This window comes from Pelodiscus sinensis, chromosome 13 (assembly GCF_049634645.1).
Source record: "Pelodiscus sinensis isolate JC-2024 chromosome 13, ASM4963464v1, whole genome shotgun sequence".
NCBI lineage: Eukaryota > Metazoa > Chordata > Testudines > Trionychidae > Pelodiscus > Pelodiscus sinensis.
In genome coordinates this window covers 18,875,343-18,887,978 of record NC_134723.1, presented here as the reverse complement: position 1 = coordinate 18,887,978, position 12,636 = coordinate 18,875,343, and the positions used below count along the sequence as shown (strand labels likewise).

The 12,636-nt window shown below is 45.7% G+C and overlaps 1 protein-coding gene across 1 annotated transcript in view; it reads right to left on the bottom strand.

Moving 5' to 3' along the window:
* Positions 1-12,636, bottom strand: part of LOC102450753 (fibronectin type-III domain-containing protein 3A-like) — a 109,855-nt gene that overhangs the window by 2,700 nt on the left and 94,519 nt on the right. The window contains 3 exon segments of the mRNA XM_075940788.1: positions 767-888; positions 8,243-8,409; positions 10,640-10,852. Of these exon segments, the coding sequence (XP_075796903.1) occupies positions 767-888; positions 8,243-8,409; positions 10,640-10,852 (502 nt within the window).

Genomic DNA, 12,636 nt, shown 5'->3' with positions numbered 1-12,636 from the left:
AGTGAATAGTCTTTAAAATGAAGGTGATAAAATGAAGGTGATAACTATGAGTGAAATGTTCCTTTACAGATGACAAATTATTTGTAGCCCCTGCAAGCCTGGCTTCTGAAAAAACCACAGCTATAGGTAATGCCAACAGTGTGCTAGGTTTACCCTACAGGAAGTACTTGCTCCAGAGTTTACAATTTAAGATTAAGGGAAGTGCTGGGGACAGAGGGATGTACACAGAACTCACCATGAAGAATGCTCCACCACTTTCCCTGGGTAAACTCTCCATATCATGTCTGTCTAACCTCCCAGGTTAATTTAAACATTTACAAAGAAGAGTAGGGGATTCACATTTGCTACTTTGAGTGCATTCTAGCCGAAGAAAGTGAAGAAACACCAGTATGCATTGCAACAATTTAAAATCTAACCAGATGAAGGCCATGTCTACACTACCACTTACATCAGCAATATCAATGTTGCACAGGGGTGACAAATTTTGCTGGTATAAATGATAGTGTGCAAAGTGTTCTGTTGCCAGGACTTCTCCTGCAATGTAGCCGCCACCACCACTCATGGATGTGATTTTATCATGTCAAGTCAAGGGGAGAGATCTTTCATCAGCATACATCAGCTATATGAACTATCTTAAAGCAGTGCCACTGTAAGCGTGCTAGTGTAGACATGGCTTAGTAACATTCAGAGACTTGATTATCTTAAAGAAAAAAATATCTTTACAATTTTTTTTTAAATTAATAGCTAACAACATTTCAGAAGTTACCTGATCCACTTCTCTCCCACAGGAAAGCTGAAGCATGTAAACAATAGAATCTTTTTTCATTGATTGTAAAGGCTCCCATGTGATTTCACAGATGTTTTCTCCCACCTGATTTATTTTGGGTGCTGAAAAAAAGAATCCACACATATGCTTTAAAAAAAAAAATTAGAAAAACCTATTTTTTCATGGTTAACCTGAAACCATTGTAATCCCCTTCTTATATGGCTTTAGTAAACACCCTCCCAACACCACTAATGAGGAAGTGATTCTGAATACGGAAGTTAACAGGTTCAGTAGCACAAGTAATCAGTTTTTTGGTATTGCGATCTCTATTAAAAAGGAATTGTATCTTGTGAAGACAGCATAATAGGTTCCATATTTATTGGGTCAATTTTCCACACACAACTTGCTTAAAATGTGCTAATAAAAAGATTTTTTAAAACTGTTAGCCCCAAAACCAAGGCTCAGTCAGGATTCTTTCCATTTTGCATCTCTCACCAATGAAAGGTTTTGCAAGCCAAAATAGGGGACTAACAAAGGTGCTGCTGAAGCCATAATTTGGCCTGGAGAAAAAAAAATTGTTACTCACCTTCTCAAAACTGTTGTTCTTCAACATGTGTTCTTCACATCCATTTCAATCAGGTGGGTTATACATCCGCATGCACAGTCACCAGAAAGATTTTCCGTTAGTAGCCCCCCCCAGTGGTGCCTTCGTGATGCTCAATATATGACCCCTCTCCCTCCAGTTCCTTCTTGCTGGCTACTCAGAGAAGGGAAGGAGGACAGGTACTAGAATAGAAGTGAAAAGCCCATCTCAAAGTACAGTTAGTTACCGGAAGGTGAGTAACCATTTTTCTTGGAATGCTTATTCAGGTTAATTCCATTGAGATGACTCCCAAGCTCAACCCTGGAGGTGGGGGTGGAGTCACAGAATCACTTCCTGGAACACCTCTGTGCTGAATGCCACATCATCTCTGGCATGGTGGGTGATAGCATGCATTGAAGACCAAGTTGCTGCTCTGCAGAGTTCCTGTACTGGTCAGGAACACAGATGATGAGGCATTAGCCCTTTTAGAATTGGCTGTAATAGCTGGGGCTGGGACCTTGGCCAACTCATAGCAAGTGTGGATCCAGGAAGAGATGAGTTGGAAAGAGACTAAGAGTCCTTTCATGTGGTCTGTCACCACCACAAACAGCTGGTTCAACTTCCTGAATAGCTCATTGCGCTTGATATAAAATGCCAGAGCCCACTGAACATCCAGTGAATGAAGCCTCTGCTCCCAGGTACTGGTATGGGGTGTGGGATAGAAGACCGGCAGAAAAATGTCTCCAGTAGCATAAAATCGAGGTACTACCTTAAGGGGGGGGAAAAAAAGCTGTGAGGTCTGAGCTGAACCTTGTCCTTGTGGAAGACTGGAGGGTGACTCAGAAATTAGTACCTTCAGTTTGGTCGCCTTTGTAGCTATTGTGATGGAGAGTAGGCGGGCCACATTCCATGACAAATAGAGTAATGAACATGTTGCCAATGATTCAAAAAGGGGGCCCCCTCCATGAGTCTGGAGAAGACTAAGTTACCGAGTTTGTGGGTAAACCTTTTCTGGCCCTTGAGAAAACGCCCTTCCATAAGGTCAGCAAATATGGAACATCCAGAAGCTTCAGGGGGTAACCGAGTTAGTCTGTAAAGAAAAAAAAACAAATGGTCTGGTAGCACTTTATAGACTAGCAAAACACGTAGATGGTATCATGAGCTTTTGTGGACATAGCCCACTTCTTCAGATGACCGGAGTTTGAGTTTAGGATGTGCAGACCTACAATAAATAGGGGGAGAGGGAAGGAAAAAAGGAGAGGTGGGAGACAGGGAACAGAGGTATAGAAAATTCAGGAAGGTAGAGGGAATCACTAAGTCTCTGAAGATTGGGTAGTTAAAACGAAGCAGGTAAGAATCAAAGTCAATTGATAGTATCCGTCCTGACAGGAATCTATCAGTTGACTGATTCTTATCTGCTTCGTTTTAACTACCCAATCTTCAAAAACTTACTGATTCCCTCTACCTTCCTGAATTTTCTATACCCTCTGCTCCCTGTCTCCCACCTCTCCTTTTTCCCCCTCCCCTTTCTCCTTCTCTCCTATTTATTTTGGGTCTGCACATCCTAAACTCAAAACCACGGTCATCTGAAGAAGTGGGCTGTGCCCACAAAAGCTCATGATACCATCTACATGTTTTGTTAGTCTATAAAGTGCTATGGAACATCCAGACACACTTGGATAGAAAGCCGAGATATCAGTGAGATGTACCTTAATGGATGACACTGCCAGACTATTGTTTTAAGTGCAGCAGATACTCCAGGATAAGTGGCATGGATGCTAGAAGGGGTGTGTGTGAAGTTTGGCACACCAGCAAGTGAATCTCTTTCACTTGCTAAATAAGTGGCTCTGGTGGATGGTTTCCTGCTGCTAAGTAGGACCTCTCTTACAGGTCCTGAGCACAGGATCGCCATTAGGTTTAACCATGAAGCTTTCAAGTCATGAGATGTAGAGACTGGAGGTCCAGGCAGTGTAGGTGACCTTGGTCCTATGTGATCAGATCAGGATAGAGTGGTAAAGCAAACAGGCTACCCACTGACAACTCCAGAAGCATGATGTACCTATGTTGGTGGCACAACCAAAAGTTGTAACCCCAACTTGTAGGTGACTCTGTGCAGGAGGTCCCGGTGTGCCAGGCGAACTATTGGAGGAGGCCCCAAGGCCAAGGTTCCTGCAAACGTCTTGTCTGGGGACAATGAGGAGGCTAAAGGCAGTACGGGGTCCTCTTGACTCTCTAGTGTCCTTCTGGCTGTGATGGCTTGGTCAAGTGTTGGGACTGTTGCTATGATTGTTTGGGTGATGACCTAGGCTGACTGCTCTTGAGCTGCAGTTTTTGGATCCACTGGGCAACCTTTAACCAGCTGGACTGCTCAGGTTTCAGAGATCACCGACAGAGTGCCTAAAAAAAAAAAAGAGCCCTGGGCCTGGTGATAAGCCTAGGGAGTCCAGAAGGGCCTTTGAGGCTGCATTTGCCCATGTGAAGGCCATGCCACTGCTGCCTCACTTCCATGCCTATGAGATCTGTGTCCACTACTGCTGGAATAAAAGCAATTTGTATCAAACTGGATTACCTTGATCTAGATTGAGTCCACCATTTTGGCACCAACCTTTACTGCTCTGGTGACCAGTGCCAATGTCCTCTTGCCAGGGATTGGTGTTGCGAGTCAGAAGTTGGGAGACTGGTACCACTCTGCGAGTTCCAGAGACCGAGACTTAGCTAGAGGAAGCCAGGGAGCTGTTTCTGGGGTCTGGAGCTGGATGTCAGTGCCTCAATGAGGTTGAGATTAAGTGGTTCAGAGAACGGTGCTGTATTGGCTAAGGTGATGGTCACATCCTAGCTGGCTTGCCTCTAGATGATGTTGGATGTAGTGGCACTGGAGGCTTGTCTGACTGCCATAAGTTGAGGGGCAATCATTTGTATTAAATCCCTGGCTGCTTCAAAAGTATACAGGGTGAAGGGTAACTCCAACTCCTCCACCTGGTACAGAGTGTCCTGGGAATTTCTGGGCACCAGACTAAACAGTCCCCTCCAGGAAACAAAAGTCAATAGCGCTAACTTCCGCTCCTGAAGCGCTGAGTGCTCCTTCATGGGATGCACTGCTGCTGCGCCTTTGGCACCAGAAAATTATTCCTTTCAGCCTTCTTGATCTTATATTGCACTGGCAAATGGGAGCGGTGCAGGATGCTCTGCACTGTGTGCAGTGCCAGGGAGCAGCAGTGCCAAGGGTCTTTTGTGTCTTTCTTTGGAACCATGTTGCGCACTGAGGCTGGAGTGCTCCACACACTGATTCACTCTGTGCTGGATCCTGGCACACTAAGGCAGGCTGAGGACAGACAGCAGACTCCATCAGAAGTTGTTTCACATGGAAATCCTGCTCCTTCTTCGTCCTTGCGCGAGAAGGCCTATAGATTTTACACCTGCCAGTTAAGTGCTCTTCCCCTTGATGTCATGAGTGTCTCCCATTGACATGGGCTTACCACAGGTCCTACAAGGTTTAAAGCCTTGGCCCTGAGGCATGCCCCACAGCAGAGAGGAGGAAAGGGATAGAGTAGAACCCCACTCCCTAACCTTACAATATAAAACACTATTTACACACTAAAATTAAAATAACTAGTAACCGAAACAAACTACAGCTAGAGAAGCAAGCTAAGGGGAGTGCTTGTGATGCAAACAAACAGTTTCAATGACTGTCATGGGCAGCAAGAATGAATCAGGGGCAGGGTGAGAGTTCGATTAGGGTCATATACTGAGTGTCACGAACATTACTCTGTAGGAGAATTCACAGCTGACCAGATGGGTGCTGCTAAGGGCAATACTTTCCAGTGACTATGCATGCAGTGCACACACACCTGATTGGAATGTATGTGAACAAGCACTTGAATAATCTTTAATCATTGGTGATGTGCCAGCTGGTACAAACTGCTTTCCTTTTAAATTACATTTGAAAGTGTGATGTTACCTCATCTTAGCAAAAATACCCCAACACAACATATGAAAAGTCTTGTGTAGATCATTAAGCAGTGAACTTTTCAGGGGTATTAACATGTACTCGCTTTTCTCCTAGGCAACATATACATGGGCAATTTGCACTTGTCTTAGTATTTTGAAAAACTGTTTTAAACTGCTGAAAACACCTTTGCAGATGCACTTAATTTAACAGTGGTTTATTTTGGCTTACTTCATACTAATTCTTATCTGATTTAGTGTAAATCAAAATAAATTCAATTTATTTAAAACGAAGAAAGAGTCCCAACAAGTTTGTGTCAGATTAACAAAAGTAGTCTGTTTCTTCCAAGAAAGCTTGGAGTTGCAACGCCACCACCCTCTCGAGTACCTTGCCCAAGAAGGGAATATTAGCAATTGGGCAATCGTTATTTAAGTCATGTGGGTCCAGGGAGGTCTTCTTGAGTAACGGTTTTATCACTGCCTCTTTCAAGGCAGCAGAAACCATACCAGATCTAAAAAGACACATTAACAATCCCCTGGACCCAGCCAGTTATCCCTTCCCGGCTAGATTTAATAAGCCATGAAGGGCAGGGGTCAAGTGAGCATGTGGTCGGTCACACTCCAAGCATCCTGTGCACATTCTCAGTCTGCAATAGCTGAAACTAATCCAGAGAAAAAAAAGACTGGGTGGTGCACTCAAACACATTCTGTGCCCCACTTACACAGCAAGCAGAGTCTAAATCCAACTGGATGCAGGCGATTTTATTAGCAAAATGCTTTGCAAACAGATTGCAGCCGGGGGCCAAAGGCTCCTCTGTTTTGTCATGAGTGCCAGACTGCAACAGGCCCCGCACTACTCGAAACGATTCCGCTGGACGGCATCGTGCGGACGTGATACGGGTGGAGAAGTAGCTTTTCTTCGCTATCAGCACCACCACAGAGTAAGCTCATAACTCAGCTCTAGCCCACAGCCAATCAGACTCAGCTCTAGTTCTCCTCCAGTGGCGTTCTAGCCATCGCACAGACTGTTTTGCTGCCATCAGCTCCCCAGAAAACCAGGGAGCAAACTTGGCTCAACTGGTCCGAAAAGGGCACTTAGCAGCAATCATATCAACTACCTGGGCTACCTCAGTGTTCCATGTATCAACTAGGGTATCTACAGGACTATTGGCCATAATGGCTGAACAATCCCTCAGGGACCTCAGAAAACCCTCCGGATCCATCAGCCTCTGAGGGCGGATCATCTTAATTGGTCCTCTGCCTCTGTGCAGGGGAAGGTCAGCAGATAGTCTAAACTTGACCAGGTAGTGATCAGTCCATGACAAAGGGAGTGTAGCCACATCCCTTATCCCAAGAACTCTATCACCCTTAGTCCAAAAAACCAAATTGAGCGTATGATCTGCAACGTGTGTTGGGTCAGTTATTTCTTGGGATAATCCTAGGGTGGTCATGGTATCCATAAAATCTTGGGCCGGACATGACAGAACAGCCTCGGCGTAGATATTTAAGTCCCAAGACCAAAAGCCTCAGCATCCTCAATGTAATGTCCGAGACCATGTCAGCCAGTTCGAGCAGAGCATCTTCCGTAAAGCGAGGTGGGCGGTACACAAGCAGCATACCCAACCTATCCTGGCCACCCAATGTCAAGTATAGACACTCGAAATTGACACTTTGTTGGACCACAACCCTAGCCAGTGAGATAGTATCTCAATAGACAATCGCCACCCCACCTCCTCGACCATTAAGCCGCGCCTGATGCTGTACCGAGAGCCAAGCCAGGCATAATTGGGAAAGGTCGACGCCTCCCTCCACTCTCAGCCAGGTCTCAGTGATACAAGCCAGGTCAGCCCCTTCATTCAGAATTAAATCGTGGATGACTGCTGTCTTCTGGGATACTGAGCTGGCATTCAGCAACAGCACCCTCAGGGCTGATGGCCAGGTATTAAAGTTCCCAAAATTTGTAAGGCTGGGAATAGAACCAGAAAAAGGAATAGCACATAATTGTCTAAACCTCATTCCCCTTAGCTGGCCAGTCCGGATCTTACTTCCATATATTCCCCTACCTGTCATAACAGCCATGATGCCATCTGAGCCTCCTCCTTAGGCACCGCATCTGTGCCAAACCACATATTGGCGGTGGGAGGGTGGGTAGCAGAACAAACACACACCTTCAGCTTGGGTAGCTAAAGGGAACTTCCTCTCACTAAGAACCCTCGCCTGCCCTCCCTGCTCTCACCAGAAACTGAACAGGCCACCACCACAACCAAGTGTGCTGCTCTCACCAGCACACACAAACACACTCAATTACAATGTACCATCACAGCACATACCCTTGCCCTTGGTCTGCCCCCAAGGGCTCCCCCAAAAAGGAAGCCCCCTTTGGATTGCCCCTTTGGGGTGGCCCGCCAGCAGCAGCCCGCCGCTAGGGGCAGCCTCCTGGCTTTAAGGCCACCCCGGTAATGGCTGCAGGCAACACCTGCAGCTGAAAGTTCTGAGCCCTAACAGGCAGGCCTCTCACTCAGGAGCTAGGTGGTAACAGCTGTGCAGCAAGAGCTCTGCCTTCTGGGGTCTGGAGAAGCTCAGCTAACTCTTCCGCAAAAGAGCTCTTGTGCAAAATCATGCCAATGTAGACGTAGCCCTGCAGAATACTTTGTCCTAGTAGGGGAATTCTTATCTTGCCATATACAGTCACAGTATCTAGCCCATATACACTGCCTGTCTTCAACAGAGGAGCTAGATGGGGGAGGAGGGGAGGGAGTGTTTTTAATTGCAAGTGTAAGAACAGCCAATCTGGGTCAGACCAATGGTTCACCTAGCCAAGTATCCTGTCTTCTGACAGTGGCCAATACAAGGTGCTTCAGAGTGAATTTATAGAAGAAATATGATACTATGATTTTTACAAACTAGAATTACAGCAGTATTGTAAGAGCGGTATGACAAATGCTCACCTTTGAGAGATGCTGGAGGAGATTTGGTTGTAGTGAAAGTATAAACTTCAGAAAACTCTCCTTCTCCAGCATCATTGTATGCCTGGATTTTAAAATAATATGTAGTGGATTCATTAAGTCGCTGCACCTTGTATGTATGACAAGGTCCGCTATAAACAGTAACAAATCTAAAAAAAAAGTGTACAAACGTGTACATGTTAGACCTATACAGTTAAGGTAGTTTATATTAAAGTTTAAACACCAAAAAGTGTGTGCAATGGATGAAATAATTTTTTTGTCAAACTTTTATTACAAAAATTGTGACTTACCTTTTATTGCAATAAGCTGCTCTTTGTGTGTACTAGGGGGCTGTGCCCCCTGCCTGCTATGCTGGCCAACCTCCCCCCTCTCTGGGGGTAGGGGTCTGGCTGGGGGGGGGGGGGAAGGATGCAAAAGCAGGGAACCCAGGTGTGCGGGGTCTTGGCAGAATGGGGGGGAGGGGACTCAGATGGTGGAGGGAACCCGGTGTGGCCTGGGATGGGGAAGGGAATTAGAACTGGACGGCAGAGGGGACCGAGCCCCAGGAGCACAGCCCTCTGGGGCGTGAGGCAGAAGCCAGAGTTGGAGCAGACAATGCCCGGAGAGGATGACACTGAGGCTGGACACAGCAAGTTGCTGAGGACAGAGGTGGGCGGCGGCAGCATATGGACGCAGATGATGTCACACTGTTGTCCCGCAGGAAAATTTTATTTTTTATATATGGTGAAAGATTAGAGTCATTCACAACACCAAGGAGTTAGCACCAGCAAGAGCAAGTGTGCTCTTTTCCTCCCCCTTCCTTTGTTTTATGGGCTCTATCATTAAATCTAGATTTGCACTAGACTAGAATGCTACACAGGAGATTCGTTATACACCAAGTCATGCACTCTTTTTCACTCTCAATTTTTAAGTTAGAGGCCCTGAGAACATCAGAAAAAGGAGATTCAGATGCTTTTATAATCTTAGATCAAAAAGGAATTGTTCATCCTATTTGTGGTTACATACACTAAATCAGTGGTCCCCAACCTTTAGAGGCTCCCGGGCGCCCGGGAGGTGGGGCCACTCACGCGCTGGGCGCCCGGGGGCGGGGCTGCGCGTCTGGGGGCACGCCAGGGGACTGGGATGCCCTTGCACCCAGCACCGGCTTGTGTCCTAGGGCCGGGGCCATCCGAGCACCTTATGCCGTGGGCCCGGGGCTGGTGCTGCCGCCTGAGCCACGTGCCTGGGGCCGGCACCGGCGCCGCTCGAGCACCGTGTGCCCGAGCGCCCGCATGTGCCCCGGGGCTGGGGCCACCCGAGCGCCACGCGCCCAGTGCATGTCGCGCACCTGGGGCCGGCGCCTCCCGTGCGCCGGGGGCGGGGCCGGCCCAGGTTGTCAGCGGGCGCACACGAATGCACCGGCGGGCGCCATGGCGCCCACGGGCACCGCGTTGGGGACCACTGCACTAAATTTTAACATTTAGAACAGTATTTTTAAAATACATTAACCTATAAATGTATTAAGTCTCAAAGAGGTAGCCATGTTAGCCTGTAACCTTAAAAACAATGAGCAGTCCTGTGGCACCTTAAAGACTAATGAACATATTAGATCATGAGCTTGTGTGGGTAAAACCTACTTCATCAGATGAGTTGGGAGTGGATATTACAGAATCCAGTGTGTATAACAGCAAAAGCAGTTGCCTGTTAATTGTAGGACCAGTGTTAATGAAGCTAATTAAGTCAGGCTGGATGTGTCACATTCATAGCATTTGATGTGGAAATGCGAATATCAAAGGTGGGGAAAACTGTCTTTGTAGTGCGTTGATGGCATATCCACTTCAGATATTTATACTCTGGATTCTGTAATTTCCACTCCAACTCATCTGATGAAGTGGGTTTTATCCACAAAAGCTCATGGTCTAATATAATTGTTAGTCTCTGAAGTGCCATAAGACTGCTCGTTGTCTATAAATGTATTGTCAGTTTTCTGTATTACATTACAATATAACAGTTCACAACTTTCTTGAATAAAAGGGTGTTCTGCAAGTGCTATGTATTAATTCCTCATGTAATACAGTGAATCAGACACACATTTTCTCCTGGAAAATGAAACTGAACATCTGATTCCCCCACGACAGTTCCAAGGAAACACAGAAATGCAATTTAGACAGCAAGTGGGCTTAACACTGTTAGTCTTGAGTAGTCTTCTGTGTTTGGTCATCCGGTAAACTATATCCACTAACAGAAGTGAAGAAATAATTTTATCATATATTCTAATAATATTACCTGATTTCATACTCACTAAACTTGATAAAAATCACAGTGGTCTACAAATCCAGGACATGAAGCTATGAAACATTAGCTGGCTTTTTGTTCCAAATTGTAAAGTAATGATCTCACCTGCCAAACTTATCCTCCATCTGCAAGTTGAACTGTGTAGGATTGGTAATTAAAGCTCTACTAGGACCTTCACCCCATTTCAGTTTAAGGCTCTGGTAGCTGAAGACCACACATTCAAGATGAGGCGGGTCAGGAGGTAATGGTTTTGTTTTGGCTTTAATGGAATGACTGAAAGGACCAACTCCAAAGTTGTTTATGGCCTGTATTCTAATCCTTCAAGTGAGAGAGAGGGGGGAAAAAGTTTGTTAATTTACAGCTGCTAGGTTAAATAATATACTAAATCCCTATTATCTTACTGACTGTAAATTTCAATTGCTGATGTTATGAAATACTCTTATACAAACCCATAATATTTTGCAATTGTCATCTTGAAAGAGCTTGCTTACAAAAAACCAAACACCACAAAAGTTATAAAGCTACAGTTAGAGATTTCCAAGTTGATTAAAAAAAGTTTAAGCCTCTTAAGTTGAGCTAATATTTGGAATACAAGTGAAAAAAACACGCTACAAGGCTTTCAGGGGGATTTTTGCATAGAATAATCTTCAATAATACTGGTAAATACTGCAGAATGGAAGCACAGTTGCTGCTGTTTATGAAGATAAACTGGGCAAGTTACTATATTTAAGAGTTCAGAATTACAATACAAAGCAAGGAAATGCGTCTTAATTCACCCTGTTTTGACTGGGTATTTCAGCTCATCTGGTAATTCCCCTTTGCTCTCATTAAATATCTAATGAAACTGTACAACACAGGCACAATGTAATGACTAAGGACAGAATGAGAGCCTCAACATTGATATTCCCTCCCCTTCCCCATTTGAGCTTTACAGGTTAACCTACACATGATATTTTAACCTTTATTAGCCTACTGAATCTAGGACTTATCAGCGAAGTACAATTAAAGCAATATTACCAGGTTGCTCACTATCACAGCTCTGATATTTTGTAAAAGTTATTCTGTACCGTAAGGATTGAAAAAAAAAATCAGTAACCTGAAAAACAGACCACATTCAGTGTCGATGTTCAACTCAGTCCTGCAGCTGAATAAGACAAAATGACTGGGTGGTAGCTGCTAGTAGAAATGTAGGCCAATCGCACTGGCTGCCAGTTCTCCAGGTGCAAGCACATCTTATGAGCAGTGGAATACAATAGCAATGGGCACTACCACCTGGGTGAGGATGCCATAGCAACTGGGCACAAGCCATTTTCATAAGCTGATCATCAATGATCACCACAATGGCAATTAGGGATAACCGTTTAAACAGTTAAGTATGATACACAGAGAAGGCTCCCAGCCCTGCTCACAGGAAGCTAGCTGCCACTCTGCACTTTAGGCTCTGTATCAGAGCCTGCCATGCAGCACAGCAGTCAGTATGCTCTGGGAGCTGGTTTACAAGCTGGCTCCCGGTGCATACCAGCTCCCAAGGAGTCGGCTGTTGCCTCTAATATAGCAATGTAGAGGCTGAATCTGATACCGAGGAACCAGCTGCCGCCCTGTGCTGCAGGCTATGTAGTATAAAGCTTGCAATAAAGAGCCAGCAGCACAGCAGCTGGATCCCCGGGAGTGGGACCAGCAGCCTGAAGTCAGCTCCCAGTGCACACTGGCCGCCAGCTCTGCTCCTGGGGAACAGACTGTGCTGTGGGCTCTGCAGTATAATCTTTATACTGCAGAACTCATAGCATGTACCTGCTGAGATTTCTAGCGGTTATATGGTTACCTACATAACTGCTTTTTATAGCCCTCGCCAGTGCTGTTAGCTACTCCCCCAAGGAGGTAGTTTCCATAGAGCACTGGGAAAGCTCTCTCCCCACTATGGAGATATACCTATCTCACAGAACTGGAAGGCACCTAGAGAGGTCATCAAGTCCGGTCTCCTGCCCTCATGGCAGGACCAAGTAACATCCCTGACAGATTTGCCCCAGATCCCTAAATGGCCCCCTCAAGGACTGAACTCTCAACCTTGGATTTAGCAGGCCAATGCTCAAACCACTGAGCTA